The 21,916-nt window shown below is 39.0% G+C and overlaps 1 protein-coding gene across 1 annotated transcript; it reads right to left on the bottom strand.

Moving 5' to 3' along the window:
- Window positions 1-58: 58 nt before the first annotated feature.
- YIPF4 (Yip1 domain family member 4) lies at window positions 59-13,200 on the bottom strand. The gene is made up of 6 exons (XM_065729182.1): window positions 12,979-13,200; window positions 10,266-10,419; window positions 7,971-8,142; window positions 5,669-5,746; window positions 3,810-3,923; window positions 59-1,953 (listed from the first exon to the last, which is right to left on the bottom strand). Exons 1-6 carry the CDS (start codon window positions 13,079-13,081, stop codon window positions 1,816-1,818), a joined length of 759 nt encoding a protein of 252 aa, XP_065585254.1. The 5' UTR covers window positions 13,082-13,200; the 3' UTR covers window positions 59-1,815.
- Window positions 13,201-21,916: the final 8,716 nt, after the last annotated feature.

Genomic DNA, 21,916 nt, shown 5'->3' on the forward strand with positions numbered 1-21,916 from the left:
GTTGCTGTTGTTTTAAGTGGGGAATGAATATTCTCAAAATACTTCCAGATAAGAACTAAGCTGCCAGCATAAATGGTTTATTATGACTCTACAGCAATTCCACCAAAACTTCCACAGAAGCCAAAAATTAGGTGAAAAGTCAGTCACTCCACCAGTTTTTCTCCTTTAATGTATCACAAGCTAGAATATTATGTTACAGTTTATGTCCAGTATCAACTTTCAATAGTTTTGTTTCAAACCAACACAAGCATCAGCCAAAAAAGCAGTCAGTAAGATAAAGGGTCACAGTAGAATTTGAACTTACGTCTGTATTTTGCATCAACGAGTGGTAAAAATAAGTTGCTAAAATGGCAAGTTACGCCATCCAAAAAGCTGAGAAACTTCTGGTAAGGAAACACATCCAATAGGAATCAAAGACAGCCCTTTCTATTCCCTTGTCATCGTTGATTTTTATTTCCAGTGTTGGGGTGGGAAGGAAAAAAAAAAAAAGGCTTAGGGAAATGATGCCCCCAACCAAAAAGAATACCACCAACAAAAAAAAATACTTCAGATCTATTTGGTAATACTAAACACTGAAGGTTGCAAATGACTAAATACCATGCAAAGCAAATTTCAGTGGAGTTCCCTTGTGTAGAAACATTACTGTAAGGACTATTACATAAGCAATCAACACAGTACACAGGAAATATCTAACATCATGTTATTACATAATCCTTGGATAGTCAGAATTAGCGAGATTGTTACTGAGGCTGTAGCTCTAGCTCTTATAGTGGGGGTGGGGGAGAGAATTTGACCTTACGAATATTATTACCTTTTGCAAGGGATCAACAGTACTTGGGAAAAAAATAGATGCAGGTTAAATGTCATTACTATTAAAAACAAAATAGAGCAAGATGTTATAAAATATAGTTAGGGAAGCATTCTTTTTATTTTGTCATCATAAAACATTGTTTCAAGAGCACACAAACTAGATAGATCTTTTTTTGCTCTGACACTAAGCCAGCACTACAGTTGAGGAAGGTGTTCACCTACTTTGTAAATTTAAAACTTAAGTAAACTGAGGCTCTAAAGAAGCAATTTAATGATATATGTTACACAGTAAGTGTCTTGCTTGCTCCTTTGGTCAGAGATAGTAAATGAAGACCTCAAACACTTGTATTTTCAAAATTTAAGAACCCAATATACATCCTTAACCAAGGAGTACTTATGCTACACGCAAGTCATAGATACAAAATACACAGTATATACATATTTTGAAAACAAATTGGAATTTATCAAAACTCAAGAGCCAAATCAAAGTAATTGAGGCACTAAATTATAAGTAGTATCTTCATGTCTCCATTATACAGGCTATTCCGTGAACGATAAGGACTGTTTAATAAATATATATATTATCTACAGAATTTGCTGTGCCAGAAAAAGCCAGCTGTTTAAGCTCAAAAGAAAAAAATTGCACTTTGAGATTGTTACAATTAACTTATTTTTCTCTTCTAATATAGTAATCTGGTCCTAGTGCTTTTGGCACAGGTATAGAGTTGTGGTTTTGCTACACTTTTTTTATTTATAAAACACAAGGTTCTTTTATTTTGTTCATTAAAATCTGAAGAGTCTTAAACAAACCTAGAACTTTGATACAAATCTATATAGCTACAATTACTTCATTAAATAATATACACAAATATGCTCTTCAATCTTAAAACATCTTGACAACTGGATACAAAACAGTCATTCATATTATTTCCAGCCTCCTTAACCTTATGCATTATCAGTCTGCAAGTGAAGAAAACATGGGTTTTGGCCACATCTTTCACTAGATCACACCCCAGTGTACAAGGACAGGAAATAAATGTATAATAAAAAGATGGGATAAATTAGAAGGGGTTTCTTGGTCTTGAATTCTTCTCCAACTAGTAATGATGCAGCACTGTACGCAGCCCAAAAGACTCCAAACAACTGAAAAAGAAAATAAATAATCTTAGCTGACACCATAAGAGAACTGCCCCAAATTAAATATATATATATATCAGTTAATTGCAAAATAATTAGAACTGTACAACTTTATGTGGAAGAAAAAAATAATAAAGCAAAGCTCACAAACAATACTTCTGACCGCACACGAAATGATATGCTATGAACATTCATTTAAGTCTAGAAAAGTATTTAACAAAGGCATGTTACTTTAGGCTAAGACAACATCTTTACTGAGGCAAGCAGCTAATGTACAGTAAGTTTTCTTTGACATAAGACATATGGATACCATGATACAAGTTGTAAGCTTCTTCAACTCAAAAAACATGCTATGCTTGACTCTTCCTCCCAGGACATATACCAAAGGGTGTGTGTATATATATATAAAATTGTCCTTTTTTACTTCACTTGCCTGACTCATAAGCTTTACTTTAATTATAGGTTCCAACTTAAACTAACTGAAACTTATGTTACTACTCCTTTCAGGTGCAATGAGAACCTTCCCAAAATAGAATGTGTATCAAAGACTTGATTGCTTTAATAACTAACCATTTCAAAAGACCTGTGGAAAGTATCAGTACATGTAAACATTCACCATGTTACAGGTAGTTAATACACCTACTTTGTAACATTATTAAAAGCCTTCAGGTCAGTGGACTTGACTCAAGTCTCAAGCTAATAAGGTTACAGCAAAAAATAATGGGACATCTTTTATCCTCAAGCAACAACTTGAATATTAATGAAAAAAGAAAAGCAAAGAGCAAGGCCAAAGGTCTGCCCTTCACTGAACAGATATTACAGGATCCCAGTAAAGAACTTTTCCCATGGTGCTGTCAGAGGAGCTCAAGATCCTTGATGGATTGCGTGACCAGTTCAACTGCCGCTGCTAAAAACAAATGAACCCTAACTGCAAACTTGGTAAGAAAGAAACTTGTATATGTTTGCCCTGAGTTAATGTAAAGCTGTTAACAGCAATCAGATAAAAATGAACACAATTAATGAAACTTAATTTATATAATATATTAGTTAACTGCCAAGTTATAATTAGTTTTTTGAATGCATCACCTAATAGTAACTGCAAGTTATCATTTCACAAACACAGCTACTATTCTTGTTTATCATACAGTTAGTTGTATTTCAATTATACTGTAAACCAGCAAGCCAATAGGACAGAAATTAATCGAATTCTCAGAATAAGATCTCAAAAAGTTTGCAGGTTAGCCAGTGACAGTTTTCTCAGTCAGTGCCAGAAGTTTAGCAAAGACTTCAAAAGCTAACTAAAAGGGCTGTATGAAGAGTTCAAGAACATCACCCACTTCTAGGATCCATCAGGGACTGATGCTAGTTTCATAAAAGGCGTCTAGCAGCAGGTGGCATCAAGCACATTATTTCTGCTTTGTGCCTCATGTTACACATTTGTAAAGCAATAGCTAAAACCTGATGATGGGGAAAGGGACAGAACATCTTATTTTCAGATACTTTATTTTGATTTTTAATTACGCATCCTTCTTTAAAAATGATAGTCCTTCTTAATTTTTAATGCAACTAATGTAATGTAGCAAAATAATTCAATAGAAGCTAAGCTGATAGCAACAGGTGGTTTTATATTTCCTTGGGGACTGAATATTTCCAAATACTCATAAGAAACATTTAGAACAGAATTTGTTTAGCAGTCATATCCACTGTGTTTACCAAAAGCATTATTATGCTTTTCTGAGTATTTTTTTATATTATATTTCTGAGTATTTTGACGTGTTGTGCTGTAGGGATTAATACTTCAGTGTTAGGAAAGTGACTCAGAACAATGGTAAACAATTCTCAATAGATGTTAGTGAACTTACTTTTATTAGGGTAGAAACCACTTCAAACGATCCAACCACCAAAAGCACAGGTGCTATGACAATGAGGGGAAGCAAGGAATATCCTATCACACCAAGAACTTGGCCATAAGCAACCTGGAATTTTCAAGCACATATAAACAAACTTTAGTACAAAATCACTTTAATGAAACAATTTTATCTTGTTTTAACAGTATGAGTAACCATAAAAAACACACTGACAATTCATGAATTCTAAGCCAAAGGAAGATTGCTAGCATGCAAACTTTTTTCCATGCAATCCTCTAGAATTTTGTAGTTAATCTTCAGAAACAAAACTTGTTTTAAAAACCAAAACAAAAATAACTTCATATAACAATTTCAACACTTCCAAGGGAAGCATTTACACATGGAAAAAAAAATAATCAAATCTGCCCATTCCTCATATTTTCATGTTTCACCTGAAGTGATTTTGCAACTGCCACTCTCCATGGAGTATACAAATAATATCTGGAAGCACAGGACTAGAACAGACCTCTCAGTCATTAGCTGTAGACCTGGCTGTCGCAAGCAGCAAATATATAATTTCCTGCATTAACATTTTAATTACCTTCTTAAAAGCAAATAAATGTTTTTGGCACCAGCAGATCTAGAACCTGATATGCTATGACTAGCTGGACAGATTTGTTCAAAGTACTTCCACAACTGCTTATAGCTTAGTTGTATTAAAATGTCTGATTTTTCTCTATTGCAGTTGGAAATGTCCCTCAACCAGTAAGGCTTTCTGGATTTACAGTGATCCCTCCCCCCTTTCTCACCAGTTTATCTATCCCAATGTTTATCTATTCTAATGTTTACATTTAGGGCCACAAAACCTGCTGACTTCAGGGCATCTGGATTATGTTGGTATGCTAAAATACTGTGCAATCACATTCATAAAAGCTTTTCCTTTCCAAGTAATTTTCAGTCAAGAAGCCTCTAGCAATTATGATTAAAAAGTAAACCTAAAAATTTAAAGTAAAAATAAAAAATACAACACCAAACCACCCTAAACTTAAAAATGTAGGAAGTCTGCAAAACTACTTTATTATTAATGGATAATGCATAGTAAAATTATATAAGCATTACTTCTTCCTTATAAGACAATTCAGTGCATTTTAAGCTGCAAATCCATTTTCAGATGTTTCTATCCTCATGACTGTTCCACAGTAGCTGTTTGTGGGCCTTGCTGTAAGCCATGATATTTTGTTTACACCTGAATCACTCAGTGACTCAGTTTATAAACACAGCTTTAACGGCTATGCCAACCCTGCTGATGCAAGCAGCTGGAGGGAGGGGACGTAGGCCAGACCTTCAATTGGCTTTGCAGCTGAAGTACACACACTGATTTTCATCCTTTAATGGGTTTGAACTCCATCAGGCCAAGGATGAAAACAAACACCAGTAGGTGCTCTGTACAAAAGGCTGCTACACAGCTGCTGCCAGACCAGTTTAACAAAATTGAAATAAATGGCCCCATTTAGCTCAGTGACTGAAAAATGGAAAGCATTTCAAGAAAATGACCTCAGGAAAGGATTTCAGGTGTGGACCACAGGTACATGCAGCAACCTCTGGGATTTCTGATAAGAATCTGCAGATTTACCACATCCAGCACTCCATGCACAGCACAGCAAGAGTAGCTGCCCACCTCTGTATTTTAAATTCTACTTTGGTGACCAAGAATCTGAAATCTACGTGCTCAAGTTTTCAATTTCACCCACTCTTAGGTGGCTACATCGTCGAAAGTCAAGCACTAAGAAAACCCAACCACTACTGAAAAACGTAGCCAAGAGATTTTGAAATAGCCCCCCACTACCAACTTCCTATAAATTAGAGGTACTTACTTCTCCTCCAAGAACCCTGGCCAGTAAAAAAATTGTCAAGGATCCAAATATCCAAATAGTTATAATCCAAGAAACAACCTTGAAAATGGAAAGTACAATTAATTTACTCTTTTACACTGTAAGGAAGGAAAAATCATAATTCACCGCACTGCACTCAAGAGTTTTATTAAACAAAATTAAGTTCTAAATTGCAGCAACAATAGTTTTATTCAGTACTCACAATGGAACTTGAAAATAAAATTCAGATGTTACATTTACAAAAATCACAGTAACATTAAGTTTGATGAGGAAGGAATGTTTAAACAATGTTTTGTACATACTATACTATTGCATCAAAGTAGGAAGAGGCTAGTTAAAAGTAAAGCTAAGATCACTCTAGTTAAACACCTTCATTTATTCCAAAAAGTTGGCTCAAGATTTTTGTTTGTTTTGGTTTTGACATTTTTTCCCCTATAGTCAGCACACCCGGTACAAAGAGTTGAGATTCTCATTTCTTCATCTATAAAGACACAACTTAATTATTTTTCTAAAACCAGGAGTACTCAGAAGAAGGCATAGGATTACTCTCGGTAAAACTTTATGATAACAATTTAAGAAACAGATCAGAGTCCTGGGAGAAAAACAAACAAACAACAACAACAACAAAAACCAACAAAGCCCTGTAATTATTTTTCCTGCTTCTGTCATTCTTTCAGAAGTCCTAAAATCATTCTCCAACTTTAGAGAACTTTCAAAGTAATTTAGGTGTTCCTGGAGTTGAGCTACTGGGTGGATTAGATGCAAAGCTTTCCCATTTGAAATACTTTTTTAGATGGAAACAATAATCTCAGTCCATTCTTTGTACTTTCTACTGTACCACGGCAGCATTTAAAAATGAACATAAGTATTCAATTCAATTTTTTCTACATAAAATTCCAGATTTGCCTAAGAATCAAAATAGGGATAAAGGTTTTTATTTTATCTGATACATATCATATAACTTGAAAAAAATAACATTGTTATTTGTGAAAATAACACATCCTCCTTTTACTTCCTGCTTTCTTCTGTTGTCTGAAAGAAGAGAACTGGATTAAAGTCTTAGAGCAGCAACACTCATCTCTCCCCAGCTTACAGGCCACCTAGTTCATCTAGCCTAGCTGCTGTCATCCATTCCATTGCTAGCTACCAGCCTTCCTTTCTCACAAAAAGCACTTTTCCATCTACATGATAAATCCATGTTACTAACAGTAATGTTCATTATCATATGGCCCACTGTTCATATGCAGCGGATACACAAACACCAGTAGCAAAGTGATCCATCATGGGACTGAGTGATGGTCTCTGTTTTGTCCAGAAAACAACTAAGAGGTGCACCCAAAAGATTTGAACCCTACCGTGCTTTAGGCTGCTCACTTCACGTCTCACAGAAACATGACAGTGAATTCTTCGTCACCATTTGGTACAGCAAATAGAAGCCAGAGGTCACAGAGAGCCTTTCCTCACCTTTCACAAAAATCCTAGCATAGACACACTCTGCTGTTTTACATATATGGCTTACTGCTATTCCAAATTGTATTTAAAAAAAAAATCTGTAACTGCATATCTAGTCAGATTTCCATAGCAGAATGCAATAACTACTGGAAAAACATCACCTAGGCTCACATTCAAATTGTGCTGCAAACGCTGGCAATTCTCTACTTCAATTTGAATGCAAGGTTAACTGTGTTTAGAAGCTAAGTAAATCTGCACAGTACCTTCAAATAACTATTCAGTCTCTAGTTCAAAAAGAATTATAGACAAATTCCATTAGCCAGAGGAAAGTTATTGTAATTGAGCACAGAGGACAAAAGAGTAATGTGCATTAATGAAGACTAAGCATACCAGAAACTGTTGTGATGTAGCACAAATTAAACAACTAGCTTACCTTGTCGGGAAATTAAAATTCATGACACCTATGCAGATGTTCTTTGGTATCACTTTTAGTAATAAAAAAGCAAGTCAACAAAAGGTCACAGCTAAAATGGAAAGATTCACTAATACGGCTGTAAATGTATTAGCATTGATCTATTTCCTCTGGAAACTGCATCTTTTCTTTGTTTTATTACATTAAAAAAACATTTTAATCAAGATTTACTTTTCTGTAGGTTATTTAATACATTTCTTACTGCTATAATTCTATATCATAACAAGAAACTATATTTGGAATGCTCTACATTAATATGTGAAGAAGAGACTTTCTATCTACATAAGAATGTAAATTGCTTAGCAATAATGTCCCCATATTTAGTTCAGATTTCTTTTTAGGTAGAAGGTGTGTACCTACCTTAAATTGTCCATATAATGAAATCATTGAGAAGAAGAGGACAACTGCCAGAGGACCCCAGAAATCTGGATTGTCTCTCACTACCTGCCTATTAAACCCAAGAGATGGCATAGGCATCAACACACATCGAATTTTGTAGTAAATGTCCTTAAGATCAATGTCGAGTTCTTCCCTGAAATTGTAAAGCAAGGGAGCATTACTATACACACAGGAATGAAACAAAGCATAAAAATTAAGTTCGTGGACTAACAGATTTACAGAGCCGGTCTCCTGTCACCATAATGCCTTCTGGAACCATGACTAGCAACAAAACAATTTGTCCACAGAAAAGCAACACCATACCTTCTTCAAACATTCAGAAATCAGTATGACACATATTTTATTCTGCAAAGATCAATTACATGACTGAGAATAGGAAACATCCCCAGCACATCTTAGTAGCCTACATTAAGGCAGTAGATCTATTTTCCAGCATACAGGAATGTGTGAAATTCATAAAATTGGAAACGGAAGTCAAGACGTGTACTCAGGAGTTGGATGCGCGTGTATTCCTATACTGAACAGTTTGCCACAAGCACATTTACTATGGAATAATTTTGTTTCAAATTCTAATAGAGATATTCATTAATCCCACAGCATTCAAAATATTTTCTTTTAATCTGATGAGATATAAAGAAGAAACAAGAAATAAATACAAAGACACCACAATTTCTCTTTCAAAAATGAAGTACTGTTCATTGATTCTCTTAAGGCAATTTCAGGATGCAATTAGTGAGGTTATCTCATGATTGTTGTTACTAATCTGTGCCTAAGTAACAAAAATTGTTCTTTAAAGCAACACTGAATAAAGGAGTAGACTAAAAGCATCCATTTTTATCCATTTTTAAGCACTGTTTTGTTTCTCCTTCATTTATTTTATATATATATATATATATATTCAACAGTTATGTAACAGAAATATTCCCTTTGTGGAATTCTTTGTCACTGCATAAGGTTCCTGATAGTTTCAAGTAAAAAAAACTGTCTTTCCCACAAAGCTGACAGTTACCTCACTGAAGAGGAGATGGTAGCTGCAAAAGGAGATAAGTGCTGAAAGCACAGCTGTCCACTGAGGGGACAGAAATAATCTAACTGTTGAACAAAATGTTTGTGTGGTAGTACTACATCGGGGAACTAAAAAACTTTAAACCCACAGAAGCATTCCAATTAGAATACTTCATTACAACACATGTTCTGGGAATACTCAGAACTGCACAAAAGCTGCTACACAAAATCAGATTCAGTTTGTTAGGAAGAGAAGATTTGTCCTCTTTGCTACAAAATTATTCCTGGCTTGTTCTCCTCACTTCCAATAACAGGCTTTGGAGAACACAGAGCAGTCTTTGAATCACAAGCTTGGGGTTTTTTTTGTGGCATACAATATTACACAAATGAGGGAATTCACTCATTGTCACCTCAGTACACCATTCTATTTCGTAATTAAAAGTTACAGGGTTACAGAACAGACTCAGTCACACAGGTGCTACTTCTGCACAACTGAAGTACTTTTCAAGCACTTTTCAAGCAGCAATTTCATTATTAAGCTCTCCAGGCATCTGTTTTCTCTCAGTGCTCTGGTTTCAACTCCTCAGAGTACCTTCCTTCTCACTCTATTTTAAAAAAGTATCGCTATCTTTACACGTGAGAAAACTTTGAGACAATATGAACAAAGCTGCTCAGGTGCAGAACACAGACTAAGACCCAGGCAGCCCCACTTGCAGTATCTTAAGATACAAGCTTTTTTCAGACAATCATGTTTCTGTGAACAGAACAAGTAATGTGGGCATCTGCAGCTTCAAAGACATTTTTGACTTTCAACAGTAACCTCCCTTAAGAGAACTTTATCAGATAAGGTAGCATCAGAGAACAGAAAGTTTCTGCTACTTTACTTGCAACCCTGCTGCAGAATACAATCTATTCTTTTAAACCATGACAAGATCAACAGATAAGTATACAAAACCCATTACATTTCTATATTTCTTTCTACACTTATAATGTAATAAAACTTTTATTTCCTCCTTCCTTCCTCTCCCACAACAAATATAGCTAAACAAACAAATATAATAAAAATAAAGAAAACCCACCATAATGAAAAACAGTATTTTCATTCCTGCACCAAAAGAGACTAACTGGTCAAGTAATTTCTCAGAGAATTCTAGCCACAGGAAAAGACTAGGAGACAGTTGACGGGCTTACAAGCTCTTTGTTTTCCCTACTCAGCTAACAAAGAGAGACCCACAAACAATCAGTACATACAGGAGTGGCTTGTTATCTTCTGGGTCATCATCTTCCACTTCCAGAAGCCAGCCATAACCCCTCTGCCTCAGAAACGTAGTTGCAGTGGATTCTTTGATGAATTCTCCTCCAAGATTTAGCTTAACATCTGGAGTTGTTATGGACCCACTAGGATCTGAGAGAAAAAGGGAGAGGAAGATATGCATTTTTATTTTGTCAAAATACATTTGATTTCAAAATTACTGCAAAATAAATAAATACGTATAAAAGCTACATGTGCTGGTCATCACCATGAAACATTCAAAGTTATACACCAACAGTTACATAATCTGAAAGGGTACTCCTGGTTTTATGCGACAGTAACAAAGTTGTTTTAGGACTCCAATTAGTAAGTTCCAGCTCCTAGATAACATAGCACGCTCCAATTCATGCTTTATCATTAATCATTTAGGGGCATAAAGGGAGTTAAACCAATGCAATTCTCATCATATCGTGAATTGTGGATTATTTATCATTTTTTGCTGACCACACTATCTCTTTAGAGCCCACTCCTGCAGGCTGGCATCATCACACCCAAACTATTCTCTCTTCACAATCCAACTTCTCACAGAAAGAAAACATTTGCAGCTTTTCTCGTCTGCAAGCTGCTTTTAAATGTTGAAAATGTTAGGAAAAAGAATACTTCCAGAAATCCCCAGGTTCTGTTCAATAATGAGAGATACAACAGATGCTCTTTAGCATGCCATCATCTTGCTCTACCACAGTACTAAACAAACACAAACAACTGTTATATGTTTAAGCTGCATCGCAGTCACCAATTCTTATTTTATTCACTTTGTAGTCAGTTATATACCAAGGAAAAAGACAAAATGGTAACTGAAAATAGACAGCTTGAAGTAGTAAAAAAATAGAAGGGGATGAAATGAGTATACAGTCTACTAAGAATTCAGGAATTTTTTGTGTAAAAACACAACATACGACAACACAGCAACAAGTCAATTCTTTGTACAAATCTTGTTGCCTCTCAAAATGTCTGTAACAACTCCCTTCTCATCCGACATCTTTTTGCTTCACCAAAGAAAACCTTGATTTCCATTTGTATTGTTATGTACTTTCACACACACAAACATACATATGAATTTCTCCAAACACTTAGCTACAGCAAGTACTTCTGAAATACTTCTGCAACACATACACAGAAGCCAGGTGTGGATTACATTTAAGACACTTACCTAAAAGCAATGTAACTCTGGAGAATTTAGATTTTTCCAATGACGAGATGTTTCACAGTGTTCAGACAGCATTTACTGAGTCGTTTCAGTACCACCATTAGTTTAACAGAATTCTCTGTCCCAAATCAGCTAGCTAGGCCACTCTGGCTTAAATTTATGCTTCTCCATTACTGCTTTTCAACCTTTTCATAATTGTGATAGCTAACAATCCATTGCTTTGATCCTGAGAACATCACCCCCCACAGGGTCCTCAGGAAGATCAAAGTAAATTAAAGAGTCCAATCAGCCGTTGATTTGATTTCTCTGTCCTTAATAATCAGTGACAACCCACCTTGAGGTTGGAAAACTTCTACATGCAGAAGATTGTTACAGAATACCTGCAACCACATTATAGATCTTGAAACCTAATAACATGATCTTAAGTCTATTTTGGAAGATGGCATCTCAGGTGGGACAAAGCTGAAGAAACCAAGGAAAATCTGCCATTGCCTCTTCTTTAGTCTGCTTCGTATGAAATAGTTAACAGCAGACCAACCAAGCACTGAAGAACCTGACAAAAGTTTGTGGTTCTGGTGCCTGCTGGTGACAGGTCAGATGCTTTCTCCACCACTGTCACGGGAAGAACACAGGGCTACACTCAAACAGGGATGAGGTCACACCTTGCTCGTGCCCACAGAGAATACAGAGCCAAGCCCTGTTCAACACATCCTAGAGGACAGGTTCTTACTATGGACGGGGTCCAGCAGAGCACTAACACAGCTCTCAACAAATATCTCCAGGGAGAATCCAGAGTCTCCCTTCAGAGGCACCTAACTCCTTTTTTGGGGCCAAGGTGGAAGATGGGAAAAAAAACACGAAACCAAAGCAATGTGGATTGCACTTGTTGATCAGCATCCCTTGCCAGAATAACTGACAAGCTCGCCAAAGAACAGAGTTAAGCATTCTACAGTGGCATTTCACTTCAATTCTTCATTTTCAGGGCAGGGCACAAAAGCCAGGATGTACCCCATTCCCCACGTGATCCACAATTATAAAGTAACTATGTATACAAAGCAGAAAGACGGTTGTTTAAATGCCTACAGTCCCAAGGGTCATTCTCCCACCAAAATAAGGTAGCACAGCGTTGACTCTTCGCCGTTCCCTTCTGCAGCGCCGCGACACAAGCCCTCACGACATGCAGCTACACAGGTAGGCCGCACCCCGCCCCCTCACCTACACACAGTCCCCGCTTTCCCCTATTACCGTGCGGAACGCAGCGCGGCACGGAGCCCCGAGCACGCCGGGAGCCAGCATGCAGCGTAGCTTAAGAGACGCCGAGCCCACCAGCAGCGGGGGCAGGAGGGGCCGCGGACAGCGCCCGCCGCGGTTACGTCAGGGTACCGAGCAGCCCGCCGGCCGTGCCACGCACACACCGCGCCACGGCGCCGGGAGCCGCCCTCGGGCCGGGCCGGGCCGAGGCCCTCGCTCAGCGGCAGCGGTCCCCACGACGGCCCCGCGCTCACCTTCGGCATCGGCCGAGGAGACGAAAGTGAAGTCCCCGTTGTTGGGCGCGAAAAGCGGCGGCGGCGGCTGCTGTGGCTGCTGCTGAGGGCCCGGGGGCTGCATCTCCCCGCCCTCCGCGGGGCTGTGAGGATACTGAGGATACGCGGCGAGCGGCGCGGCCTGAACCTGCCTGGGCCCTCGGGGCGGCGGCCACGGCGCTGAGCGGCGCCCAAGGGCCACGGCGCAGCCGCCTCACGGGCCGGCACCGAGCCCCGCCCCGCCCGCTGTTCGGCGGCGATTGGCTGCCGCAGGGCCCGCCCTTTCCTGTCCCACCGAGAGGGCGGTGCGGCTGCGGCGCAGCGCGGCCTCCGATTGGTCGGGGCGCGGAGCCAGCGCCTCGGGGAGGGGGTGGTGCTGTGTGATTGGGGCGGCGCTCGCCGTCTCCGTGCCCGTCTGCCGCGCGGCGTCTCCGCGGCCGTTCTGTGCGTGAGCGGCGTGCGGTGGTGCGCGCCCGCGGCCCCGCGGCAGGAGGGGTATCCGGGGCTGCTGCCTGAGGGAGGTTGATGTAGTTAGTCTCGTTAGCGATCAAACAAAAAATAAAGCTCGTTAAGGAGGGTATTATCTTGCGAACGGACGTGGAGCGTCGGCCACCTCGCTAGCAAGTCTGTCAGTGTTTGGATGCTGTCATGGTAGAGAAGTTGCATAATGCCCAGTCTGAACTTCCCCTGTAAATATGGATATATTATAAATGGAATAAATATAGGAAGAAATCAATGCTTTAGCAGTCTGATTTGGAGAAGAAACTTTGTTTCCCATATGTATTCCGTTCCAGGAAATCACTACAAGTTCCCTCTCAAATAACCTAGAACAAGTAAAAGCCAAACTGATTTTTAGAAGAAAGCATGTGAGGGGGAAGTTCTTTTTTTCTTCTTCTTTTTTTTTTCTTTTTCCCCATATCCAAAGATAACCAGTTTGGATTTATATAAAGACACACACACACATTAAAAAAAAAAAAGAGAGATTTGAACTCAGGTTACCTTTCAACATGTTGTATAGAACTTATATTTCTTTATCAAAAACCTTCTTAATAATACAGAATGGAGGCAAAAGGACGAGGCTGGACTTTTCCCAGCAGTGTGTGGTGATGGGACAAGGAGAAATGGCCACAGACCTAGGAAGTTCTGCACAAATGTGTGTGGGAACTCCTTCCCAGTGCAGTGACGGAGCAGTGGCACAGCTGCACAGAGAGGTGGTGGAGTCTCCTTCTCTGGAGATGTTCCAGACCCGCCTGGACACCTACCTGTGCAACCTGGGCTAGGGAGCTGCTTTGGCAGGGGGTTGGACTCGATGGTCTCTAGAGGTCCCTTCCAACCCCTACAATTCTGTGATTCCATGAATGGATCAATGACTTAGTGTAATTTTATTCCCTGTTGAGGTAGTTGAGCAATTGAACAATCTGATAATTTTCTTAACTACCACGTGGCACTCATTTGCTGCAAGACCTTTGTAATTGGTTTCCTTTCAATTTCTTGTGTCTCTTCCTCTCTACTTGGCTAAAGCTACACTTACATTTAGCTACAGGGCAGTGCTTGTGCTGCTCCCTGTTGTTGCTGGGATATCACTGAAGCTTTGGAAGCTGTGCCCTCCCCAGCCTAACAGACGCATCTACTATTGGACAAATTTAGGCTCCTTTGTTTTTATATTAACCCCTAAGCCATGACATCAAAGAACAAAAGGTCTAAAGGCAAAACTTTCATTTGCTTCATTGTAATTCTTTCTTTGTTGGGTCTCAAAACCTTGGAGGAGCTCCAGGCCTGTATCCTAACAAGAGCAGACACGTTGCAATGCAAGAGCAAGACTTGAGGGTGAATGGGGCAAAACAAACTTATGTCTTGCTCAACAGGAGGAGTAGCTATCAGAGCACTGCAGAAAGGTGGGAGAGAAAGAGAGAAAGTCTCAAACTGTGTCAGTGTTGAGGAGGACATTTAAAGCAATGATAATTAAGGACGGAATATTGTGTGACAAGATAAGTCAACACAAAGACATTTATTAGAAGCTACACCAAATGGAAGTGACAGATCAGGCTTCATGGGAGGGCAGCATCACTGCTGCTTCCTCCCCCAGTTTCGCTGGGCTCGGTGCTGTGCATGTGCTGTTTGATTCACTGTGCAAGATTAAAATACATGCAGGCTGATGTGGCACAGAAGACAGGGCATTGACGCCACCCTTTCTTTTCCGAGGAGCTACTTAATCAGCCCCACCGCGGAGGCGGGGACAGACGCCGTGCCCTGCCCCTCCCAGGTCTGCGGGCAGGTATTCAAGCCACTCAGGAATGCTGCTCCCGACGCACCGCTGTGTGAGGGCCGAGGAACAAACCCTCCCCGTCGCCAGCAGAGGGCGCGCCCGCACTGCTTTTACCGGGGTGGCCCCGCCCGGGAGCTGAGGCCGGGCCGCGCGGGACGGGGCGGCCCGGTGCCTGGGCAGCGGGGCGAGCGAGGGCTGCCAGTGCCTCCGGGATGCGCTCCTTTCTAAGACCAAGAGGAATATTTAGTAACTGGACCGGTGATGCTGGACTGAGGGCTTCTGAAAACTGCCGTAGCCGACGATTTCAACTAGTGGTGTACTGGAGTTTGTTTTGTGCCGAGGAGCGCTTTTATTTCCATAAATTTTGGCAGCAGAAATGTATTGTACAACATACTGTTTAAGCAAACAGGATGTTAGGAAATTGCACCGGAAGGAAACTTAATGAAGAAACTTGCAGATAATGTGGAGTAAAGCACTATGGTGATTTGCTGCTCACTGAAAGTCTTTTCTAGTTTGACAGCAAGCTGATGTGGGTACATTGTTTTCTTTCTTACAACTATCTTACCTCTTGAATTTGTAAAGAAGAAAGTTCAGGTATCATTTTACTGTACATGTTTTTCTCCAAGAAATCTCAGATGCCTTTGTCTTGACAGTGGGGAATTTCAACTACTGATTTTAACTATTTATCTTTAAACAAAGAAAAGAAAAGCCTGGGTGACATTTGCTTAAAATAAGCTTAAAAGAAAGGGTGTAATACTTATAGTGACATTTTTGAAGGAGCCAGTTCAAATCAGTCTTTCAGACATGTGAGGAGCAGCTGAGGTCCTTGGGTGTGCTCAGCACAGAGCAGAGGAGCTGAGGGGAGTCCTGATGGCGGCCGCAGCTCTCACAGGGAGCGGAGGGGCAGCGCTGAGCTCTGCTCTGTGTGACCATCTCCACAGCTCAAGAATTGAAACTTTTGTTCTGAACAAGGAAGATGAATCAGCTACAGCTTTTTCTAATTAATGTGAGTTGTAAGCAGTGATAAAAATCTAATAGTGTTAAAAACAATATATATTTTCAAAAATACTAATTTCAATTGCTGCTTTTATAAAAAAGCTATATAATAATACATTAACATCATAAAAACTTTGGTCAAAAATCTTCTTAAAAGGTAGGGCAGACAGGTGATAGTGAATCAGCACTCATTCACATGAAGGGTCCCTCTACCTTTGTTGGTTTGTTGCTTGTCTCCAACAGTCATATTTTCATGCAAAACTGTTACCTAAATTTCACAAGAACCTAAGAAAGCGAATCCTGTTCAAATCCATAAGTATGGATAAGAATGATAGAAAAAAGGAAGTAATTTCCTCTCTGCCATTTCACAACACAATCAAGCATGTAATGCTAAGAATCTGAATGTTTTAACAAGTTGATCTGAAGTATGTACACTATTAAGACTTGAAAATTTTATCATACAGCGTAGACAAGCTATTTCTTACACATTTCTATTGGGGTCTTGCAATCTTGATTGCTGGTTGTCATGAAGCATTAGAGTGCTCCTTTCAAGTCAGTAAATACTGCAGTCAAATAAACCTGACAATCCCAGGACCAACTAATCTGCATGAATTCAGGAGGTTGTGAAGATAATGCCACTAATATTCATGACCTATTGTTGACAGTCTGCATGGTCAGTCACTGGATGCCAAGTTCTGAAAAAGTTGAGTAATGTTTGCCTGCACCACACAACACAGTAACTGAAATAGAGATGGCAATTCATATGTCTACCAATGTTCTTTCTGAAGGCATGCTAACAGAATGCTTCTTTATTTGTTCCATGGGAAGATCATGTTTAATCTTCTATGAGTTACCTTCTCTGGGGTGAGGGGCAGTTAATATTTGACTACATGATGCAGTAACAGAGCAAGAGGTAGTGTTTGCCATTTTCTGCAAGTAAAAGCTGTCATGTATGTGATGGCATTCAAATATATGTTACTGTACTAAGCCAGGCAGTAAACATCTAATCCTGTCCATCCATTTGCTGTAACCAAAACATTATAAACATACCAGAAGCATACACCTAACTGTGAACTGTCTTATTTTCTGTTGTTGTTTCATTTCATTTGTAGCTGAAGGTATCAAAATTTGAGAAAGCTATGTTTATTATACATAAGTCATTTGACATATGTTGGGGATGGACTAACCTACGTTACTAGGTCAATTTCTGATGAACTGAGTGACTGAAAGTTAAGATGTGATATCAAACTAAAGAGACCAATTAGACCTGAAAACTAGTAGGATGTGGACAGCTGTTTGAAGCAATCAGTATATCTTTAAAGTAGTTCAGTTTCAATGTAAAGTTATTTACAGAAATACAGATCTAGAAAGAAGCTAACAGAAAATTGTTAATAGCTGTTCCTGAAGCTGAAAAAGAAAGCATGGCAGTCCAAACAAACAGTCTTATAAGATAAAATGGTGATGATAAAATTCAGTAATGGTGCTTGAATGAAAATGAGTAATCCTTTTGTGAGGATTGCAATTAAGGAACCTTAGAGAGAAGCTCAGAGCAAACCAGGATCTTGGATGAGATGTTAATAAATGGGAATCCCCAAGAAAACAGTTGTACCAAATGTAGTCCCTCTATTTTTGGTATGTTGTAGTCAAGTCTTTGTTAGGACTGTTGTCAGGAGGACAAAAAACAAGCATCCAAAGAGAAAAAGTTTAATCATTTTTAAAAACGGGTACCTGAGCCTCTGGAAGAGGAATCAAAAATAGCTGTAACCTGTTGGCAGTCTCAATCCCACTAGAAGCAAGGCCAAAGAAGTTAAATAAGTTATTCCAAACATAGTGGGATCAATGTTTAGGCTTTCATGTTGCTGTGATGCTTTTCTTGCTAAAACAATGCATTTTCTACACAGTATTTTAGAGGAAAAGTATTAAGCAGCAATGCCCTTAGTGCCATTCTATAAAGCAAAGAAGCCTAAGGCATATATAAAGCTGAGTTCTCACAGTCCCTCAGTTGCACTCCTCAGTTTTTGTTCACAATATCTTGGATCATATTCTATTCTGTACATGCTTTTAGTGAGCAAAGTAGTGCTGCCTGTAAACACGAACATTTTTAGGTTTGTTTTTACAGTCTATCCCTTTCCTTCCTAAGGGTCTGATGATTAACAAGCTGAGTTATAATGCTATTGCTACACATTCACAACTTAGGGATAAAAAGATGCTGATGAGATACTTAAAATGTCAAAACATAGATACACAGAAAGCAGGAAACTGCACCCTACAGAAGATCATTGTTTGTTGTTACAATACTGTATAGTGTATGCCTTCAATGATTTACGAACGATCATTTAATCTGCCTTCCCAGCCCTCTGGACCTGAATTAGTCCCTTGATAGCTCTGATTAACTTGGCCCCCTTCAGTCATATAATGCTGTTTTTGCTTGTAGATAAGCAGCTTTTGGTTCGTTGTATTTGGACTGTTTCCCACAAGTGGTATAAATGTGCCCTTAATGCTTCTTACAAGTTTTTTAATAAGATTAGAAGGATGACTGTAATATTTGTAGATTACTATCCAGTATACTGCTAATCCGTTATGGCGGTGAGGAAAGGGAAGTACATAGCATGGATTTGAGCATAAATCTCAAACAGTAGCACTTGTTAACTTTCAGCAGCTTATGTATTTTATTGTGTTCATTGCTAATTAAAATTCTTACACAAAAAGCTTGTTTCACCCTAGGCTTGACCTGCCTCATATGATGTACTGAGGTGGCAGTTTCCTTGAATTAGGGTAGTTTGGGCATGTGACAAGTATTCTGTGATCACCTTCCTTACTGCGAGTCTCTAATAACTAGCTAGCACGCAAGAAGAGCATTAACTTCCTCTTTGTGTTACTTCTCTTGTGTGAAAATATAATGGGTTCCAAAGGAAGGAAAATAAGACTGGGACTATTTCTAATTGTAGAGACTCCTTCACATATGGACAGCAAGCCTTTAACTTTACTCCTTTCTAGTCTTTTTCCCCTCTGAGATCCTTCCTTTTTTTTTTTTTTTCATAGCAAACTGAATGGAGACTTATTTTTAATGAGAAATTAGGATGATCATGTTTCTTTTTATGGGAGCTACATCTGCTTCAATTCTTTCAACTCTAGGATCTCAAAAATTACCTAGAGATTTGGATCAAATGGTGCCACTTGCCAAAAGGAAGAAAATAACACTAAGAATATGTTTATTGCTGTTAAAGCTCAGAAAAAGTTATTAAAACTACAAAATTGTGACAGAGAAAACAGAAAGGGGTTATTCTTTTTCAAGCCCATGAATATCCCCGCATCCGGAGAGAAATCTCATTGATCTGGAGATGTTCACAGAAATCTAGCTACTTCTATCACTACTTCATGTTACATGAATGTCTCAGGAGCTCTACTCACAATCCCAGCCTTGACTGTTGTAGTGTATTTAAAGAGTCATAGGCATGTGTATTCCCCAGAGCAGAGGGATTTTTTCACTGTCAGACTTGCAAAACTATGACTCATTTGGACCAACACATCTAAGCAGTTACCCACAATTATGCTACACTGATGTCACCAGGATTTTCTCTTGGATCGTCAGAAGAGCCTGAGCTTCAGGACTTTTTCGCTTCCTCTGGGTCTTGAACATGCACTATCTTGTCTTTTGCAGAACAGTGCTAGTCTGTGCTTGGCACCAAAGTGCCCTTAAACTCTTGTACTCCTCCTGCTGACCATAAGAACACGAGAATAACCCCTGTGATTTTTCAACAAAGATTAAACAAAAATTTCACATTGAAAATAATGGAATTGCTGTTCTTCATAAATTATCAATGACTCTAGTGTTGTTAGATTAGTAATCACACCTCAACAATTCAAGTAGAAAAATTTTCATTTATGTTAAATGAAGTAATGGATATCTTTTTTTTAATTAAACCTGGCACTGAGTTTCCATTTGGAAGCCTAACCTCACTCCCGCAAAAAAAAAAATCCACAATAGAATTTCAATCTGCACTTCAAAGGTAGAGCAAAACCAGCTTTGCTGTTGAAAATATGAAGTGATCTTCACACATTATTAACTGTAAAAGCAGATTTCCTAGCCAGAAAGCTAGAACAAAGATGGAGGAACAGAATGAATTCATAACATCCCATCTCCTGCCCTGAAGACAAAATAGTTTTCCCAACAGACTTTAGCAGAAGTTTTGTGACAAATGAAAACAGTGAATGATTTGATTTGTACTCATGCCAATAGCATTTTATTTAGCAAGAGCATTAAGAAAACATTGCATTAACTTTGTGGTAGTGTGGGAAGCTGGAAAAATCAAGAACTGCAAGGTTTTATTTTCATAAAGGAATTTTCCAGGGGAAAGTGTGAACTCTAAGCTAAGAAAATGGAGACTTGTCAAATTTGTATTATTCTTTGTTTTGTGTAATTAGCTGTATATTTCTGTTTGGTTTAGTTTAGGAGCTTCAATTAAATGTATAGATCTAGATACAGATACTGACTCATATTTCTATCAGTGAACAGCATACACGAGGATTTTCTGACCCTGGGGTGCATATGAACCAGTTAACTTAATGGGCTGATCCAGTGCTCCAAGTAAGTTATAGGCCAGTCTGTTATGTTTGTTAAGAAACACTGGGAGTCACTGTGTCTCTACAAATGGAGATAAAATGAGTTTGCTTTATTGAAGAAACAAATGCATCTGTATTTCATATAATGCATACAATTATTGTGTCTTTTAATTGAACTGTCAGTTTGCTTATTCTCCTGTGTATGTGAAAATCTTTTAAAATCTTTTGTAAATTGAACAGCCAATGCTCAGCAAACCAAGAAGCAGGTTGCCCTGGGAAAAAGAGATACTTCTTTATTTGCTTTTTATAAATCTGTAAATGTGATTGCTCAAAGCAGCATGAGTGCAGATTATTTTATGTTTCTTCATTGCAATGTGTTGGCTACAAAAATAAAAATAAAAATAAGAATAAAATGAAAGGCTACCATACCTATTATCCAACCTTTATGGGCATTATATAATTGAAAACTCATATCTTTCTGCAACTGGAGGCCATTCTCCTTTAAAAATTTTGTGGTAGCTATAAATATCAAGTACAGAAAGGAATTCAGCTTGTAAACAATGCGTGCTCCAGAAGGCAGATCTTTCTCGAGCAAATATTTTTAAAAGATTGATTGCTGCCCAGAACAGCTCAAAATTGTGGTTTCCAACCCTCTCCTTCACTGACGGCTTTCAGTCTGACCTAGACAGCAAAGTCCAGAGAAAGACTTTTAGGCATCAGAGTCCATAACACACATTATGTACCTCTAAAGAACTTCACTAACTCTCTGGGTTTCAGAACACAGAGTGGGGATATCACTGATGGCTATCATGCCCTGTAAGGCTCACTCCTGGTCCCTTGCAATAGCAGCAGCCCAGTGTGGAGCAGAGCTGTGCTGAGCTCTCCAAAGCTGGTGCAAAGGAGCTGTTATGCGTCTGCCAGTGGGCAGAGTGGAAGCAGAAAGGGATGGTTCTGTCAGAAGAAATAACCCATGTCCTGCTAACCAGCATCCTTTAAAGTTCTCCTCAATGGAGAGTCCAAGCATATAGGTGGCATCTCACCATCTTTCTCTGCAGTGTTCTCATGAGCTGCATTTATGCCAGGCTCAGATGAAAA

The sequence above is a fragment of the Cyrtonyx montezumae genome, unplaced genomic scaffold, assembly GCF_038088225.1.
Source record: "Cyrtonyx montezumae isolate F1298 unplaced genomic scaffold, pur_monq_1.0 scaffold_0, whole genome shotgun sequence".
Lineage (NCBI taxonomy): Eukaryota > Metazoa > Chordata > Aves > Galliformes > Odontophoridae > Cyrtonyx > Cyrtonyx montezumae.

Bases quoted from the DNA above. Each gene is read 5' to 3' on its own strand.
- YIPF4 (XM_065729182.1), bottom strand. From the start codon at position 13,081: ATGCAGCCCCCGGGCCCTCAGCAGCAGCCACAGCAGCCGCCGCCGCCG. The intron at 8,143-10,265 runs GTATGTACTGAT...TTACAATTTCAG, and splicing joins GAAGATAACAAGCCACTCCT to GGAAGAACTCGACATTGATC. The intron at 3,924-5,668 runs GTAAGTACCTCT...TGAAAATTCCAG, and splicing joins CCAGGGTTCTTGGAGGAGAA to GTTGCTTATGGCCAAGTTCT.